Below are 17,575 nucleotides of genomic sequence, written 5' to 3'. Positions count from 1 at the left end.
TAATTAATGACAACCCAAATTTACAAAAACATATTAGAAGGAGGTGTAGAAGTAGAGGGACTTACAGTGTAAGACCACAGTATCTGAACCATGGCAGAAAGTAACAGCTGACAAGTCCAAAAATAGCAGTATATTTATTTTTACCTATTATTTAGAAATATGGAGCTAAACGACAAGACACAGCAACAGCTAAATGAGTAATGCCTTTGGGGACTAAGGAAGTATGATGTAATAAGCCTTGAAATATGATGATTTTTAAAGAAATGATATATTTAATAAAAACAAATTAAGAAAGCTGCCAGAGGGGCACGTGAGTGGCTCAGTCAGTCAAGCATCTGACTTGTGATTTCAGCTCAGGTCTTGATCTCAGGGTCATGAGTTCAAGCCCTGCACTGGGCACCACACCCAGTGTGGAGCCTACTTAAAAAAAAAAAAAAGTTGGCAGAAGGTACACAGAAAACTAACAGTGGTTACATCTTTGGAGCTAGAATAAGGGTACAGAAAGAACATTAACTGTTCATTTAACTTGCTCTTGCATTCTTTTACTATGAACTTTTTTTTTTTTCAAGAAATTTTTTTTTATTTTTTTATTTTTTTTTTTAAAGATTATTTATTTATTTATTTGACAGAGAGAGATCACAAGTAGATGGAGAGGCAGGCAGAGAGAGAGAGAGAGAGGGAAGCAGGCTTCTTGCTGAGCAGAGAGCCCGATGTGGGACTCGATCCCAGGACCCTGAGATCATGACCTGAGCCGAAGGCAGCGGCTTAACCCACTGAGCCACCCAGGCGCCCTTTTTTCAAGAATTTTTAAGTAATCTCTACACCCAACATGGGGCTTGGACCCAAAACACCAAGATCAAGAGTTGCAAGCTCCACTGACTGAGCCAGCCAAGTGCCCCAACATTTCCTTTTTTTATAATATAGTTTTAAATACCTTAAAAAAAAACCTAATCAGGGGCTCCCCTCTGCAAAAAACCCCCACCATAATCTAATCAACTGAATATAGTTGCTAAAGGGGATTTATCTTATCCTTTAGGTGGGTTGGAGCAGAAAAACTAGAAGCTACTGATTTGTATCCAAATGAAATCATTTGTATCAATGAAATCAAGGATGGATCAATGACTTAACCATACACACAGCTTAACAGAGCCTCAGTTAGGACTGAGGACTTCTAACCCCACAGAGAATAAATACATACAAAATAAAGATAAGGCACATCATCTTTGAGTATTTATACATCCTGACACTTATGTGAAGAAGGACAGGGATGAAAGACCATATGGAGACCCAGAGCAGCAAAGAACTACCCAGTCCTGCGTTAAAAAACACTAAATTCTGGAGTGTCTTGTATGTGAAACAATGGATACAATGTATTCTTTAAAAAAAGACAAGACTGGGACACCTAAGTGATGTCTGCCTTCACCCCTCCCCCCCAAACGGGCTCTCTGCTCAGCAGGGAGCCTGCTTCCTCCTCTCTCTCTGCCTGCCTCTCTGCCTACCTGTGATCTCTGTCAAATAAATAAATAAATAAATCTTTAAAACTAAAAAAAAGAAAAGATTGTTGCTGTAGGACTATGCAGATGCTATCACCATGTATTTCTGCTTTTTGATATGGCAACAGATGTCCGTTTTAAATATTTAAACTGCAAAGGAAAAAAGAACCACAAACTAAACTGAATATTTAATAAACTTTGTAAGAACAGAAGGAATGCAACAAGGATTAGAATCTTATAATATACATTAGATATTTTTGTAAAAGGTATTCCATTTTTCAAAGGCGTTTTCCCAATTTCCCCGTCTTTTCTATCTTCCTCAGAGCAAGTAAGCAGTAAGCAGGAATTACTATCAGAAGTAGGCTGCTCTGTTCCCCTGGAAGTAATTGTATTTTTATGTTTGAAGTCCTCATCATCTCCCCAAACCCCCTCCTTTCACCATACAGTCTCACTGCACTGTTCCACAGTAACACTGTACTCCGCTCAAATTCAAAGAGCCTGAACTCAAGGATTTTTGAGTACTGGTTTAGTAGCAGTGTCTACTGGCACAAACCTTCTATTTATTCATAACTGCGATAATAGAAATGGAAGCTACTTTAATGAAATAGGAACTCAGGAATGAGATCATTAAATATAACTAAACACTTTTAAAATATAAATATCATGTATTTCCTGATTAGTATCAGGTGAGTATCTAAGCTATCTATTCCAAATTCTGGTCTCAGAGAGAAAAAGGTCAGAGACAATTGCAAGCAAGGTGCTTCATATTACCAGGTCCATTTTTAAAACAATGAGATCCTTTGGATCAACTTTAGTCTTTCTTTTTATCAGAGATTTCCGTCGGACCTTTTGTTGGTAATCCATTTATGTCTGCGCCCTAAAATTTAAAAAAAAGAACATTTTAGATATTATTACAACTCATTATAAGAAATCGTCTCTTTAAAAACCAACAACAAATTTCAGAATGAAAAAACTCTGCTTCTAGAAATGTGCAGGAAGGCTAAATTAGTACAAAACACAGGTGAAGTCAAACTTAACAAGAACCAATGCTAAAAACAGTTGTCCAAATATTCATTTTAAAAAATAACTTCATTTTGTTTTTTAATTTATTTTTTAAAAGATTTTATTTATGTTATATTATATTGTTTATATTATATATAATATATATTATATATTTATTTATATTATTTTATATTTTATTTATAGAGCATACAAGCAAGGGGAGGGGCAGAGGGAGAGGGAGAAGCAGGCTCCTAGCTGAGCAGGGAGCCCAACAGGGGACCCAATCCTAGGACCCTGGGATCATGACCTGACCGAAGGCAGATGCTTAACTGACTGAGCCATGCAGGCTACCCATTTTTTTTTTTTTTTTTAAATCTCTATGATCCTTCCAACTAAATCTCTTACCAAAGTTATCAATCAGTGAAACTGGCATATTTTAGTATTATCTCTTCTTGTCCATTAGCTATTTATTATTATTCTTACCAGCCAAGAAATATTGGTAATTATCTTGGCTATAAGACAAGGAACAAACACACTAATCAGAAGTCTAGTTTAAAACCTTAGTTTAAACCAAATGTTAATTACTTAAAAAACACCCTAAACCCTTTATTTTAAAAAAAGAAATTGGGGCACCTGGGTGACTCAGTTGGTTGAGTGGCTGCCTTTGGCTCAGGTCATGATCCCGGGGTCCTGGGATGGAGTCCCTCATCAGGCTCCCTGCTCAGCGGGAAGCCTGGTTCTCCTCCTCCCTCTACCTGCAGCTTCCCCTGCTTATGCTCTCTCTCTGTCAAACATATGAATAAAATCTTAAAAAAAAAATTAAGCTTAAACGCCTGGGTAGCTCAGTTGGTTTAACTCTTGATTTAGGCTCAGATCACGGTCTCAGGGTCATAGGAGAGAGCCCCACAAAGGGCTCAATGCTGAGCATGGAGACTGCTTAGAATTCTTTCTCTATCTCTCCCTCTGCCCCGACCCCATCCCCGGCTCATACTCTCTCTCTAAATAAATAAAACCTTTAACAACAACAACAACAACAAAAAAGTAGAGAAAAAAAGAAATTAAGACACATTAATGAAGTTTCTGGTTCCAAAAACGTGCCTTTTCAAAGGCAAGTAATTTCCCCTGACTGTACCGCCCTCCCCACCTGCCCTTAGTCAAGGTATTTTAATGTTCTTACCTTACAGTCTACCTTGCCTTTGTTTTTATCGTGGGATTCTCGAAGAGCTTTCTTAGGCCACATACGACTCACAAAGGGGGAAATCAGAGGGTATATGTAGGGCTCCAGGAATTTTTTGTAGATCCAGAGCAGAATCGGAATGACGATGCAAGGAATGCACACCATCCTCCCAGGCTGGAGCTCCTGAGCTGCTGACGTGTGCGAGAAAGCAATTCAGGTCATCACAGAAGAACAACTAAAGGCATTTACCTAGATGAAGATACTTGAAAGGACGATTTCTACGTTAAAGGGAAAATCTAAATTATTTGTTAGCTAAATGCACAAATCTATTAAATAAAAGTGCTGCTCTCTATAAAGGACTAAGAGGTGGTAGACATGAAAATAACAGGGAGGTGCCTGCCTCCGAACCCTTCCAATCACTGCTGCTCAACCATAAATTTAAGGATAAAGCTAAGATATGGACTTCTGCTGGGTACTAGGCAGTTAGGCCCTTTGCCTTTATCAACTCCTCTAATTCTCAAAACTCAGCCTCACCATCTTCAGAGACTGACAGTATTTATTAGCTAAACCTCCAAGGCTAAGGGCAAATCCTGTAATACGAAATTCATTAAGATATCACTTTGGTGGTTGCCTGGGTGGCTCAGTTGTTAAGTGTCTGCCTCCGATTCACGTCATGATCCCAGTGTCCTGGGATCGAGCCCCACATGCTCAGCGGGAAGCCTGCTTCTCCCTCTCCCACTCCCCCTGCTTGTGTTCCCTTTCTCGCTGTGTCTCTCTCTCAAATAAATCAATAAAACCTTAAAAAGAAAGAAAGAAAGAAAGAGCGAGCACTGGAGTTCTACTGCTGACTTATTTAAAAAAAAAAAAAAAAAAAAAAGATACCACTTTGGAAGACCTGTAGGCTGCAAACCAGCTGGACTTTCCCAGACAACAAATCTCCTTTGATATATTTGCTTTTTTTGTTTTAATAACAATTAAGGTAAACTGAGTAATAAAAATATTTTATTTGGTGTTAGTATTGTTGTAAGTATGTTGTCCATTTCAAAAAATGAATACCTCTAGGGGGGTCTGGGGGGCTCAGTCAGTTAAGGGTCTGACTCTTGGTTTCAGCTCAGGTCATGAGATCAAGCTCCTGAGCTGGGAAAAAAGAAAATCAGTGCTCAGCAGGGAGTCTGCTTGAAAGTCTCTCCCTTGCCCCTCCCCCCATGCATACGTAGGGGCTCTCTTTCAAATACATCTTTTTTTTTTTTAAGATTTCATTTACTTATTTGTTAGAGAGAGAGCAAAAGCATGGAGAGCTGCAGGCAGAACAGGCAGAGGGAGAAGCAGGGTCCCTGCTGAGCAAGGAGCCCAAGGCGGGACTCAATCCCAGGACCCCAGGATCATGACCAGAGTCAAAGGCAGATGCTTAACCAACTGAGCCACCCAGGCATCCCTCAAACAAAATCTTTTTAAAAAAAAGTTAACACCTCTAATTTCCTCGAAGATTAGAAATTATCTTGGAATTTCTTCAAATCAGCAATTTCTTGAAAAAGAACCAATATTACTTCCATAATGTACTATTGAACTAAAGACCTCTTAAATTTACAGGAATTTTTAATCCCTTAGTGTAGGCCTGAAAAACTAAAAAGCTTCAGAACACTGCATAAAGCTAATTCAGGATGTTAATTTTCAAAATATTATAAATTTAGTAGCTTGCTGGCAAAGGAGTCAGCACCATGACTACACTAAAGCAATTTAAATATTCACAACACAAGTGAGCAGTGGTACAGATAACCCAAAGTAATGTCACTTTGAAACGAGTTATAATAGTTATAAACAAGTAAACATAAATGTATATTAAGGATTGATCAGCTGTTTTATAAAGGATTCATAGCTGGATTCTTTAAAACAGTCCCCTGGTCAAACTAAAGTAACAATTTAAGAATTTACCAAAATATTGTTTCAAAATTCTAAAGAGCATATTTTCTAATTGAAATTAGTGAAAATGAGCAGTGAGTCTTTTTTTAGCATTTTTCAAGGAATCATTATTTTTGTCATAGACATTTAGAATTTGACCTCGAGAGACGTAGAGGTGATCCGGTTTAGATCTCGCACTCTTACAGACACAACACCCTAATAATCAGAGCGGACTGGCTGCAGCTGCCCAGATTTGAAGCCTGCTTTCACCACTTTCGAGATGGGTGTTCTTGGGCAACTTATTTAATGAGTCTGCCTTGATGCCCTCCTGTGGAAGATGAAGACAATAGCCTTATCTCCCAGGGATGTAAATGTGGATTAGATATGTCAGTAATGAATATAAAGCTCAGAAGAGTGTGTGCGTGTATTAAGTGCTATGTAAAGGTTGTTACCACACACACACACACACACACACACACACACACAAAAGTTGCAACCTGTTCAAAGTTCACACAGAGCTAAATAGTAACGGGAGTTGGCTGAGACCAGAATTCCCAACTCTAGTTTCCTAGCTCAATGCTCTTGCCTTTTTCCCTTGCAAAAATACAGTGATTAAGTTATTCCCCTCCTATCAAGCCTTCACAACCCAACATAAACCCTTCCACACAACTGATAGTGTTCCGAGGACTAGGTTAAGTTAATGACTGGAAGTCCATCACAGATTCATTTTTACCTACTTTACGGTGTTTTAAATTCTCAAGAACAAGTACCACCAATCACTTATGTCATAATCATGGCTTTTATAAACATTGTTAGTTCTCTTCATGATGAAACTACTGTATTTTCTCTCTCCCTTAATCCTTACAGGACTCCTTAGGGTGAGGTTTTACTTCACACATGTGGAAAACATAGCTTACAAAGGTTTAGAAGGTGACTAGGATAAATTGATAAAATATTTTATTTGCTCTCACCAAGCTAATTCTGATAGTACAACAAAGCGAGCAAAATGGATTTAAGCTGTTGGAAGAGAGATTTTCTTTCATTCGGCTTCGTCCAAGACAATGGAATACAGAGGAAAAGGGTGAGGCTCTATGAGAAATCGGGCAGGTACCGTGGGGGAACGCCACCTCCCTCCAAGTAACCCAGTTTAGCACATCATTTTACGGGGCAGGGTGAGTCCAAGACAAGGCCTGAATAGACAGGAGAGAGTAAGAGCGAATGCTGGTGACGATGACAGGCGAGCGAAGTGAAGCCGACAATACACGCCGAGAGAATAAACGCACAGAAAGACAGAGGCGGGACGCAGGCCAGCAGGAGGGTGGGGGGCGGTGGAAAGAGCAGGCAGGGGCGCGCGCCTGGAGGGCCAAGCAGGGTAGACCCGTGAGCACTGGCGGGCCGCGGGGAGCGCAGAGCAGGCGAACTGCGAGCCGGTAGGGCTCGCTTAGCGCCGCCCGGGCTGGAGCCTGCGAATCGGCTCCACAGCACCAGAGCCATCCCCAACCATCGCCCGACCCGCAGGCGCCAGCCCGGGCCCACCCGACCCCACTCACCTGCGACCACCGGGTCCGAGTGGAGACGACCGCACTTCCGTGGGGAGGGACGTGCTGCCGCGGAGCCAAAGGGCGCCGCAAAAGGGGCCGACAAAGGCGCGCCTGCGTCAGCCGCAGGGCGCCCAGGACGTAACGGTGACGCGCAAGCGGAGGCGCGGCCTGGCTTCCGGCGCAGCCACCAGCCGCTCCAGCCCTGCGGAGGGCGAGGAAGAGCGGGGCTTCCCTGCCCGGGTTACTCGAGCAAAACCCAAGACCGTGAGAAAAGAGGAAGCGGTTCACCATCGGGGAAGTCCCCGCACTTGCACGTGAGGGCTAGGCTGTTACCCAGAGCAGTCGTGGCTCTTCACTAGGTCGAAGCTCTTTAAAGCCTAGTCCTTTAGACTAGGACGGCGGGAAGCCAACTGGAGAACTGGAACCCTCAGTTGGTAGTTAAGCTTTGGCAGTTTCTCGCGTTTGTCCTGCACTACGCTCTTGGTGTGGACCCACGAGAAATGAGAACATGTCATGCAGTTAAAGTCAGTGCTGTTTCCACGAAATGGCCAGGGGAGGCAAACACACAGACATCTACACAGTGGTTGCTCAGGACTGGACAGGTTCTGGTGAGGAGTGACCCTAGACTACAGCCGCGGTTCCTCTTTTGGATAATGAAGAATGTCCAAAAGTTTACCTGGCAATGGATGCATAATTGAATCTAATAAAAGCTATTGAGTTGTAATTGGATTAACTGTACGGTGTGTTCAGTCTCAAAGTAGGTGGGATGAAACTCAGAAATATGCCCAGGCTCAAATTCCATTATGCAAAGCACCAAGAAATTCAAAACAGCATGTTTGTTAACAACAATTAATGGCACAGGACAAACAGAAGAATGTTTCTAATTCTAATCAGAAGAAAACTCATTTGATCCATTTTGTGAGGATACTTGAAATACATTTAGTAATAAAAGACAACCAACATTCTCTTTTATTTTTATTTGCATTTATTCTGTGCAAATTTACTCCCGGGCCATAAGTTTTTGTTTCTTCAGTTTCTTCTGGGATATCTGGAAAAGAAATAAAAACAAAAGGTCTGTTACAAGTTTCCTGGAGCAACTTCCACCACATCTTAAAGGAGTAGGTTTTTTTTTTTTTTTTTTAAAGATTTTATTTATTTATTTGACAGAGAGAGATCACAAGTAGACGGAGAGGCAGGCAGAGAGAGAGGGAAGCAGGCTCCCCGCTGAGCAGAGAGCCCGATGCGGGACTCGATCCCAGGACCCTGAGATCATGACCTGAGCCGAAGGCAGCGGCTCAACCCACTGAGCCACCCAGGCGCCCCAAGGAGTAGGTTTTAACTCAGGAAAAATAGGAAATGTTAATGTAAAGGGAGTCCAGTCTTTTGGCATAGAGAAATGGCACAGGGGGAGGGAGAGATGTAAGGAAAGGAGAGTAAGTAGGAAGTCTGCTGAAGACTGTAGGCATCGAGACCACGTCTAAGTGGCAACAAGAATGGAAGACAACAGGGGCATTTGGGTGGCTCTGTCGTTTAAGTGTCAAGTGTCCAACTTCTGGTTTTGGCTCTAGATCTCAGGGTCATAAGACGGCGCCTGGAGTGGAGCCCTGTGCTTGAAGAGTCTCTCCCTCTGCCCCACCCGCCCCCAACTCTTTCTAAAAGAAAATAAATGAAATTTTAAAGGAGAAAAAGAAAAAAAAAAAAAAAGAATGGAGGACAATATATTTAAGCAGTAAAATCAACAGAAGTTAAATTCATTAGGCATGAAGGGAGGGGGTCTAGAATCACTCCCAGGTTCCCAGCTTAAAGAACTCAAAACAGTAGAAAAGAACAGTAAACTGATCATTTACTGAAAACAAGATTAGTTTGGAGAGGTGAGGAAGAGGGGAAGGGCCCATTTTTTGCCCATAGTGCATTTAAAGTGTCTATGGACATGTAGGTGGGGCCATCAGCAGATAATTACATAGTCTGATATAACATAATATAAAAAAGCCAGTACCATAAACAAACAAAACTGACCAAGACTGAGTAGTTTACCTTTTTCTTCTGTGCAACCTCCTCTTCTGGTTTAGGAACAATCTGCTCTTTTTCAGTAAGGATCATCTCAATGTGGCAGGGAGAGCTCATGTATGGGTTAATCCGACCATGAGCCCTGTAAGTCCTACGCCGCATCTTGGGGGCTTTGTTCACCTGAATGTGCTCAATGACCAGAGAATCGACATCTAAACCCTGGGAAGAGGGAGAACAAAATCAACACCTTTATCTCAACACCACAAACCCAATCACTGGCTCAAGTCCTTACCTTTATAAGGCAATTCTTAATTACATAGCATAGCTGTTCAAACACTTGTTTTTACCTTTATTCTAAGCATCTTTCCTTAAATCTAAGTAACTTATCAAAACCCAATGCTATAGGCAGTTTCTAAGTGGCCTCCCTGAAAGTCATTAACGGGAGCAGATTTGATAGTGTCAATTTCTAAGCCTTGATGAAAAACAGGATTTCAGCCGTGCGGTTTAGCAGCTAGAAGGGTTATAGCCAGACCTACATAACTCCAGTTTGGCCTAGATTTCCAAATGCAAAGGGGTAATGGCTAGTGCACAGAAGAGACAGACCCCTTAATTAACTAATTTAATGTCTCTCCATTATGAACATAGGCAGCAAACCATATTAACCATTACTAAAGCAATCATTTTGGAACCTCTATTTGTTCCAAATGATTTCTACTGTTTGTATTTACAAACATTTTGTGAAATTCCTAAGTCACCATGACTTAATGACATTTGTATTTACAAATATTTCGTGAAATTCATAAGTCACCATAAGACTTATGACATCACCAAAAATGTCTGTCTATGGTACTAGAAAGGTTATAAACCCTTGAGTAAAATACATGGGAGATAATGTTTCTTTTTCTTGCACTGGGCTTATAGGGGAAAAGTTAAGCTTGAAGACTATGCTTTTGAAGATCCTCACTGACAAAATTTTGGTCTTCTGGAAATATGAGGTAGAGATTAAATTAAAAAATTAATGGGAAATTTAGTTACTGAGAAAATCAAGACAAAGAAACAAATCTGGGACAACAGCATCAGTAACTGAACAACCATCCAGGTTGTATACATATAAAGATGTTAATGGTTTGGGTACCTTAAGTTCAGCATTACTCTCTGCGTTTTTAAGCATGTGCAGTAAAAATTCAGCACTCTTCTTGGGCCACCGACCTTGTGTCCAGCCCCACTGTTTGGCCTGAAAGAAATCCAAGAGGTGATTACTCATTCCCCCGATTTAATTCAGTGTTACAACCAAGATGATTTATTTTATCAAGGTTGCTCAGAACACAGTTTTTTTTCATGGTTAATCCAAAGGTGTCCTAAGTTGGTCATCACAGCAACCAGGAAGAACCTGATTAAAGGCAGATTCTAAATATTCCTGCCCCACCCAATCACGTTCTGTTACAATGTCATTTCAGATAGCAACTAAGAAGTCTCACCTGGGCACACCTACCAACTCCACCATTGTAGCGACGGAATGGCACACACTGCTTCTGCAAAGTGACGTCTTTCAGATACTTGGTGGCTTTTCGGATATGCATACCCTTGATGGCCTGGGCAGTTTCACGTGTGTTCTAAGTATAAACAGTAAAACTGAGTTACCCGTGTTAAAGGATAACAATTCTTCAAGTAAACATTCAATTCTAGGTTTTTCAAAATGTCTATGCTGAATCAGAATTAAAGGCTTCCCATCCTTTTTTTTTACAAAGATTTTATTTATTTGACAGAGACACAGTGAGAGAGGAACACAAGCAGTGGGAGTGGGAGTAGAAGAGGGAGAAGCAGGCTTCCCGGGGCTCGATACCAGGACCCTGGGATCGTGACCTGAGCCAAAGGCAGATGCTTAATAACTGAGCCATCCAGGTGCCCCAGAGACTTCCCATTCTTAAAAGTTGAGGTAATGTAGTGAGGGAAGAAAAAAAAAAAAATCTGTGATTAAAAGCCAGGGAGGGGCTTCTGGGTGGCTTATTTGGGTTAAGCGACTGCCTTCTGCTCAGGTCATGATCGTGGAGTCTCCAGATGAGTCCTGCATCTGGCTCCCTGCTCTGCAGAGAGTCTGTTTCTCCCTGGGGCTTCCCCGTCTCAGTCTCTGGCCCTCATTCTCTCCCTCTCAAATAAATAAATAAAATCCTTAAAATAAATAAATAAAAGCCAGGGAGAATTGGCTTGAAGTTACAGGAAAATAAATCCCAAACCCCTATGAAGTGTACGTTTTAACCCCATCATGCTGTAACTGTTTGTGTCCCATTATTTGGATCTCTACACTAGGTTAAGTGGTTCCCCTGTAGTTTTACCAAATTCCATGGACCTTGAAGTGCTCATTATTTGACTGACAATTATAGAGCCAATGTCTCAAAGGTGGCCGCTCAGAACTGATTTCATTTTCATGGTAAATCCAAAGGTGTCCTAAGAAACGCATCACTGCAGTCACCTTTTCAGAATGGGGGGGGGGGGATGCCCTGGAACATGTGACACAACTCTTAGGACCATAAAAGTTGATTCCCGTACCTTAAAGTGAACACGGAGATTTGAACCTCTTGACTTGCATGCTAAAAAACGGAAAGTTTTGGTTAATTTTGGGCATCTCATTGTTCCTCTTACCACGCCCCCATAAAGAATATATTGTTCACTTACATTTCGTAGGGTTTTCCGGGTCAAGCGAATAGCGAACCATGTTCAGAGGTCACCTGGAAGGGAGGCGGAGGAATTCTGTCAACACGCATTTACTGTAACCGATGCAGTGTAAGTACGTACGAACTCCTACCAACGGCCGCTCAGAAAGTACTTGTTTTCACGGTTAATCCAAAGGTGTCCTAAGAAACGCCATCATCGCGGCCATCCTTTTCTCCCCCAGCATCTACCAGGGGCTGCGGCATTGCTGACACAGACTGAGGACACGGACCCAACAGCCCTCTGACCCTCCGCAGGAAAATAGTTTCAACCCCCGCTCTGGATCCCTAAGGAGTAAAAGGACTGGACGCCTCGGCGTGGCAGGGCGCTCCCTCTCTGGGGGTGCCGCCGTCTCCCCAGGTCCTTCTGGGCCATTACAATGAGCGCCAGCGACCTTGAAACACCCGTTCAAACGGGTAAAGGCTCAACCCGACTTTAATTCCCCCAAAACGTTCTCTCGTTGCAGCCACACACGCGCCGCGTACCCGGCCAGCACTCAGCAAGACACAGGCCTTCCGAAGTCAGAAACCGCACTGACGACAGGCCGCCCGTACCCCTCGTCACCCCCATTCCCGCCCATCGCGGCCTTCTGCTCCGACACGTCCCCGTGCACCAAAGGACATCGCCCTCAGCGAAGAATCAGTAGCCGCAGACGCCCTCCTCCCGGGGGCACGGACATTAGCGCCACCGAAGCCAGGATGGCGGCGATGACCGGGAGATTCGGCGGTCCAGAGACATGGCAAACACTCACTCACCCCAGGCCGCTGAGAGGAAGAGGAAGACCGGTGGCTCCTGGGAGAATTCATGAGAACTCGATCTCTCGCGAGATTTCCAGCCGAGAAACGTGATTCGAAAGGAGGCGGAGCGCTAGGAGAAAGGGAGTGTGGAATATGTTTTAGAAGGTCTGGAAATGAATTGCCCTTTTAGGGAATGTCTCAAAATTCTCCTTTTTCTGGTATCCAGAAATAAAGTTATGGATTTTAAATATCAGTCGATTAAAAACAGGGTTGTAGTTCTAGGACAGGATTACGTATTATTAGATAGAGATGAGACATTTATTTTCCAACATTTGTTAGATTTGATTATGTGATCATGTACTCCTAAAAGTGGTTAGTTAATGGACAATTAAGAAGATGCAAAGAATGGGATGTAATTACAATAATCAGAAAATTCTCAGGGGGGCGGGAATATCACCCAGTCAGTTGTACTGCAATGGTTGAAGAGTGACACTTCTAGATCTTCTAATGGTGCAGAAAAACCCTTGGGCACAATCTTACCTTTCTTCTCACCCAAGTCATCTATCTGGTTATTCCCTCACAGCCATTGGTGGTGTTAGCACTTAGCCTAACACCACCAATGGCGCCCTTGAAATAGAAGGCACTCCAAGCAAATTAAAATTCTAGGTGAAAGAACTCTGGACAATGCCCTAAGCTCTCTTTGTTCCTTGACCTGGGTTCCAGAGACTTCAGTCCCAGATCGCTCTCCTGGACTCCAGTCCCATTGCCGGGTAGAGGATGGAGCATCCCTCACATGCTTCAACTGCAGGCTAAGAACACCCAAACTAAATTTCCACTCCACGTCTCTTGCTTGAGCTAGCCCCAGACATCAAATTACTCCCCGGTTTAAGTTCTTACATTTGGGTTGAATTAGTTTTTGTGACTCAGTTTTGTTTGACAGAAGGGTCTAAATTAATCTTTTTGCATATGGATATTAATAAGAGGCTCTGGCACCATTTGTTGAAAACACTGTCTTTATTGAATTGCTGTGGCACTTTTATTGACAATCAATTGACCCAAAGGGGAGGATTTCTTTCTTTCTTTCTTTCTCTTTTTTTTAAAATAATTTATTTACTTGTCACAAAGAGGCACAGCGAGAGAGGGAACACAAGCAGAGGAAGTGAGAGAGGGAGAAGCAGGCTTTCCCCTGAGCAGGGAGCCTGATGCTGGGCTTGATTCCAGGAACCTGGGATCATGACCTGAGCCAGAAGGCAGAGACTTAACCCACTGAGCCACCCAGGCAACACTAGTTTTTTTATGCTATTGTGACATTATTTTTTTTTAAAGATTTTATTTATTTATTTGAGAGAGAGAGAGAGAGAGAGAGAGGGTGCCTGTGGGCACACCAGAACTAGCATGAATGGGTGGGGGCAGAGGGAGAGGGAGAGAAGGAGACTCCCTCCTGAGCATGGTCTGCTACTTATTTAAAACTTTCAAGGCACAATTTTAGCAAAAAAGTTTCTCAGCTAAAACCTGTTTCCCTTCAACCCTAACCCCAAAGAAGAAATACAATCCCAGATGTACAACAACAACAAAAAGAGTTTCAAATATCCATTCACCCTCAACCCCCCCACCTTTGTAATTTGTGCTTTGACTTTGTTTATGGTGCTTTTCACTTTGCCCAAAATGCTTTAGTTCTATGTTTTCAAATTTCTCATTGTTTTTTCTTTTATGGTTTTGTGTTAGAAAAACCTTCTCTACTCTGATCATTTTAAGAAATTCTCTCATTTGGGGGAGACTACATGGTTTTATTTTTCATGTTTGAATCTTGTCTCCATCTGCTGTAAAGCTTGAAATACCTTTTTCTCTTTGTCAAATCATCTTTGTTTTCCCTATTGATTTGCAATGCTCTCTTGATCATATGTTAATTAAGGGAAGAGTTGAGAGGATGGGAGACACTGGAAAGAGGCCTCAGCTGCGAGTCCTCCAGCTGAGAGGAGAAACTGACTCTGAAAAAGAAGGCATAATTTTAAGAGCTGAGTTCTTGCAAAGGAGAGTGGAGATGGATCAGGAGCGTAAGTGTCCCTAGAGCAAGGCAGGAGCACATCATCGCTGGTAGCAGGAGAGGACCTGGAGACGGTGTGGTTGCAGGCGGTTTGATAGATACGGTGACAGGAAGAAACATGGTTGACTTTCGACAGCACTTGGCAGGAGCAGGCATAGCTTTAAGCATTTCATACGGGTTTTCTCGCTGAGCAAACTTTGAACTGTGAGGCAGATGTCCTTGCAATCCTGTTCTCTTAAACCACTCGAGGGATTTTGGAGAGAGGCCATTTACTGAATACTTCGGGGAGCATGGGCCCCGCTTAATGTGATTTTCAGAGTCAGAGACTTGGAGGGTTCTAGGATCAACCTTGCAAGTGGATAATAATAAAATCCGGAACGATTTGGCACTGGTGGTCGGAAGGAAGAGTATCTGGCAATAGAAGGTAGTAGAAGTTTTTGCAGCAGATGATTCTGAAGGCATTGCAAAATACAAGACTGATTTCCCACAGCAAGGAACATAAGAAGGAACGTACTCCTAATACACCTAAATATGCAAGGGTCATAGCATTCTGCTCAGTTTTGTCAGCATTATCTTGAATGTTTTATAGTGTGGTGTTTAAGGGCATAGACACGGGAGATGGACTTCTAGTTTCAAATGTCGTCTCCTCCCGCCTTGGCAAGGGCTGCCATTCACTAGCCGTCTGACCTGGAGAAAGTTACATAAGTTTCCTGCATCTCAGTTTCCCTATCTTTATCTTTCCTTATCTGTAAAATAGGAATGATGATAACAGAGCCTCCCTTACAGGGCTGTCAGGAGGATTAAACGGGTTCCTATTGGTAGAGCACTTAGAACAGCGCCTGGGATGTGGGAAGTGCTACATTAGTACTTGTCAAACAGAAAATTACTATGTTTCAGAGAAGGATGTCCAAGGTTAACAGCATGACATGTTATGGATTTCTTTTTTTAAAAGAAGCTTTTTCATAGCATTTCATCCTATCTAAATTCTGTTGCAAAGTTGTGGACATTTCGGGGTACTTTTCCAGCAGTAGTTTAGTAACCTGTCTTCCCGGAGGGCATTGTTTTAGGATATAGGAAATACTTTCTAAATTACAGCAGGGAATATCACAATGGGATGTAAAATCAGGGATGTGCTTAACAAACATAGTGTTGACTGAAAGCAGTCACAGAAGAGTATTATTGTAGGGCGCCTGGGGAGTTCAGTCAGTTAAGCGGCAACTCTTGGTTTCAGCTCTGGTCATGAGGATCTTATGGATCTTGGGGTCATGAGATCGAGCCCCACGTCAGGCTCAGCACTCTGCATGGATCTGCTTCCGATTCTCTCTCCCTCTCCCTCTAACTCACACACACACACACTCTCTCTCAAATAAGTAAATAAAAATCTTTAACAAAGAGAGTATGATTGTATTTATATTATAAGACTTTGTTTACATAAAAGAGATAATCTAATCTTTTCTGTAAGCAATCAGCATCGTCGTGGCCTCTGGAGGGGGCAAGATGCCTGGAAGAAGGTACAAGGTGTCTTCTGATGGCGGGTGCTGGTGAGGTTCTGTTTCTTTTTTTTTTTTTTTTAAGATTTTATTTATTTATTTGACAGACAGAGATCACAAGTAGGCAGAGAGGCAGGCAGAGAGAGAGAGGGAAGCAGGCTCCCTGCTGAGCAGAGAGCCCGATGCAGGACTCGATCCCAGGACCCTGAGATCATGACCTGAGCCGAAGGCAGCGGCTTAACCCACTGAGCCACCCAGGCGCCCCGAGGTTCTGTTTCTTGATCTGGGTGCTGGTTACACAGTTTCTTCGCCTGCGTACTAACCCAGTTTGTGAAAATTTATAGTTATACATGTGTAATAGGTGTTCTTTTCTTTATATATTTGTTATTTTTTAGTATTAGTCTTCTTTTTAGAAGTTTCAGTACTTCTAAATGACTGTGGGCATTAGTTTTTTTTTTTTCTTTTTAAGATTTTACCTATTTATTTATTTATTTATTTATTTTTAAAGATTTTATTTATTTATTTGACAGAGAGAAATCACAAGTAGGCAGAGAGGCAGGCAGAGAGAGAAGAGGAAGCAGACTCCCTGCTGAGCAGAAAGCCCGATGTGGGGCTTGAACCCAGGACCTGGGATCATGACCTGAGCCAAAGGCAGCGGCTTAACCCACTGAGCCACCCAGGCGCCCCAATTTTACCTATTTATTAATTTGAAAGCAAGAGAGTGAGCATGAGTGGCGGGAGGGAGAGCAGGCTCCCTGCTGAGCAGGGGGCCCTGGGATCATGACTTGAGCTGGAAGGCAGACGCTTAATCAAGTGAGGCACTCAGGCATCCCAACAGGGTGGGCATTAGTCTCACAGAGCTGCCTTAAGGAGGTGCCACAGACTGAGCGGCCAAACCACAGATTTTTAACAATTTCTTTCTTTCTGTCATCATGAATCCATTTGGCCTAGAAGGTGCTGCCTATACAGGGGGGTCATGCACTGTGTATAATAATGCCAAGGGACAGTCCACTGTCTAATGAGGAAGACAGCAAGACACAGACACAGTCTATAAAGGAGTGAACACAGTGTAGGTGATGTCATAAAATGAACAAGGAATCACGCCCCGAAGAGGTATGCAGATCTTTTTTTTTTTAAAGACTTTATTTATTTATTTGAGAGAAAGAAAGAATGAGAGAGAGGGAGCATGAGAGCGGGAAGATCAGAGGGAGAAGCAGACCCCCTGCTTAGCAGGGAGCCCCATGCAGGACTCAGTCTTGGGACTCCAGGATCATGACCTGAGCTGAAGACAATCTCTCAACCAACGGAGCCATCCAGGCGCCCGAGGTGTTCAGATCTTATGTTGAGTTGCAGACCGTGTTCCGTGACACCATGAAAGATTTGTGGCAGAGGGATACCATGTCAATACTAGTTGAATAAATGTTACAGTAGCCTTTAAGGGTTTGGCTGATCACGTACTGGGTCAAGCTGGGTTAA

At 42.7% G+C, this 17,575-nt stretch overlaps 2 protein-coding genes and 3 non-coding genes across 8 annotated transcripts; all 5 read right to left on the bottom strand.

Moving 5' to 3' along the window:
- Nucleotides 1-1,669: 1,669 nt before the first annotated feature.
- C12H18orf32 (chromosome 12 C18orf32 homolog) lies at nucleotides 1,670-7,231 on the bottom strand. 4 transcript variants are annotated; one of them, XM_047697779.1, is made up of 3 exons: nucleotides 7,122-7,231; nucleotides 3,673-3,863; nucleotides 1,670-2,370 (listed from the first exon to the last, which is right to left on the bottom strand). In XM_047697779.1, exons 2-3 carry the CDS (start codon nucleotides 3,835-3,837, stop codon nucleotides 2,305-2,307), a joined length of 231 nt encoding a protein of 76 aa, XP_047553735.1. In that variant the 5' UTR covers nucleotides 3,838-3,863; nucleotides 7,122-7,231; the 3' UTR covers nucleotides 1,670-2,304. The 4 variants fall into 4 exon arrangements, with proteins under 4 accessions (XP_047553735.1, XP_047553736.1, XP_047553737.1 ...); XM_047697780.1 differs by having other exon boundaries at nucleotides 3,673-3,860; nucleotides 7,122-7,220; XM_047697781.1 differs by lacking the exon at nucleotides 7,122-7,231 and adding an exon at nucleotides 6,543-7,048.
- Nucleotides 7,232-8,079: 848 nt separating this feature from the next.
- Nucleotides 8,080-12,638, bottom strand: RPL17 (ribosomal protein L17). The gene is made up of 7 exons (XM_047697778.1): nucleotides 12,584-12,638; nucleotides 11,793-11,845; nucleotides 11,667-11,707; nucleotides 10,598-10,732; nucleotides 10,255-10,353; nucleotides 9,147-9,338; nucleotides 8,080-8,160 (listed from the first exon to the last, which is right to left on the bottom strand). The coding sequence occupies exons 2-7, from the start codon at nucleotides 11,830-11,832 to the stop codon at nucleotides 8,113-8,115; spliced, it is 555 nt and encodes a 184-aa protein (XP_047553734.1). The 5' UTR covers nucleotides 11,833-11,845; nucleotides 12,584-12,638; the 3' UTR covers nucleotides 8,080-8,112.
- LOC125082767 (small nucleolar RNA SNORD58) lies at nucleotides 10,433-10,498 on the bottom strand. The gene has a single exon (XR_007122085.1). It is a non-coding gene; the product is annotated as a small nucleolar RNA SNORD58 (small nucleolar RNA).
- On the bottom strand, nucleotides 11,520-11,585 carry LOC125082769 (small nucleolar RNA SNORD58). Its single transcript, XR_007122087.1, has one exon. It is a non-coding gene; the product is annotated as a small nucleolar RNA SNORD58 (small nucleolar RNA).
- On the bottom strand, nucleotides 11,928-11,993 carry LOC125082768 (small nucleolar RNA SNORD58). The gene has a single exon (XR_007122086.1). It is a non-coding gene; the product is annotated as a small nucleolar RNA SNORD58 (small nucleolar RNA).
- Nucleotides 12,639-17,575: the final 4,937 nt, after the last annotated feature.

Source organism: Lutra lutra, chromosome 12 (genome assembly GCF_902655055.1).
Source record: "Lutra lutra chromosome 12, mLutLut1.2, whole genome shotgun sequence".
Taxonomy (NCBI): Eukaryota; Metazoa; Chordata; class Mammalia; order Carnivora; family Mustelidae; genus Lutra; species Lutra lutra.
Note: the sequence above shows the minus strand (reverse complement) of the source record. Positions and strands in the feature narration are given on the sequence as shown.

Coding starts and splice junctions, on each gene's coding strand:
- RPL17 (XM_047697778.1), bottom strand. CDS start 11,832: ATGGTTCGCTATTCGCTTGACCCGGAAAACCCTACGAAAT. Junction 10,733..11,666: donor ATCTCCGTGTTCACTTTAAG/GTACGGGAATCA, acceptor GTTTATACTTAG/AACACACGTGAAACTGCCCA. Junction 10,354..10,597: donor GAGTTGGTAGGTGTGCCCAG/GTGAGACTTCTT, acceptor GATTTCTTTCAG/GCCAAACAGTGGGGCTGGAC.
- C12H18orf32 (XM_047697779.1), bottom strand. CDS start 3,837: ATGGTGTGCATTCCTTGCATCGTCATTCCGATTCTGCTCTGGATCTAC. Junction 2,371..3,672: donor AAGGCAAGGTAGACTGTAAG/GTAAGAACATTA, acceptor TTTAAATTTTAG/GGCGCAGACATAAATGGATT.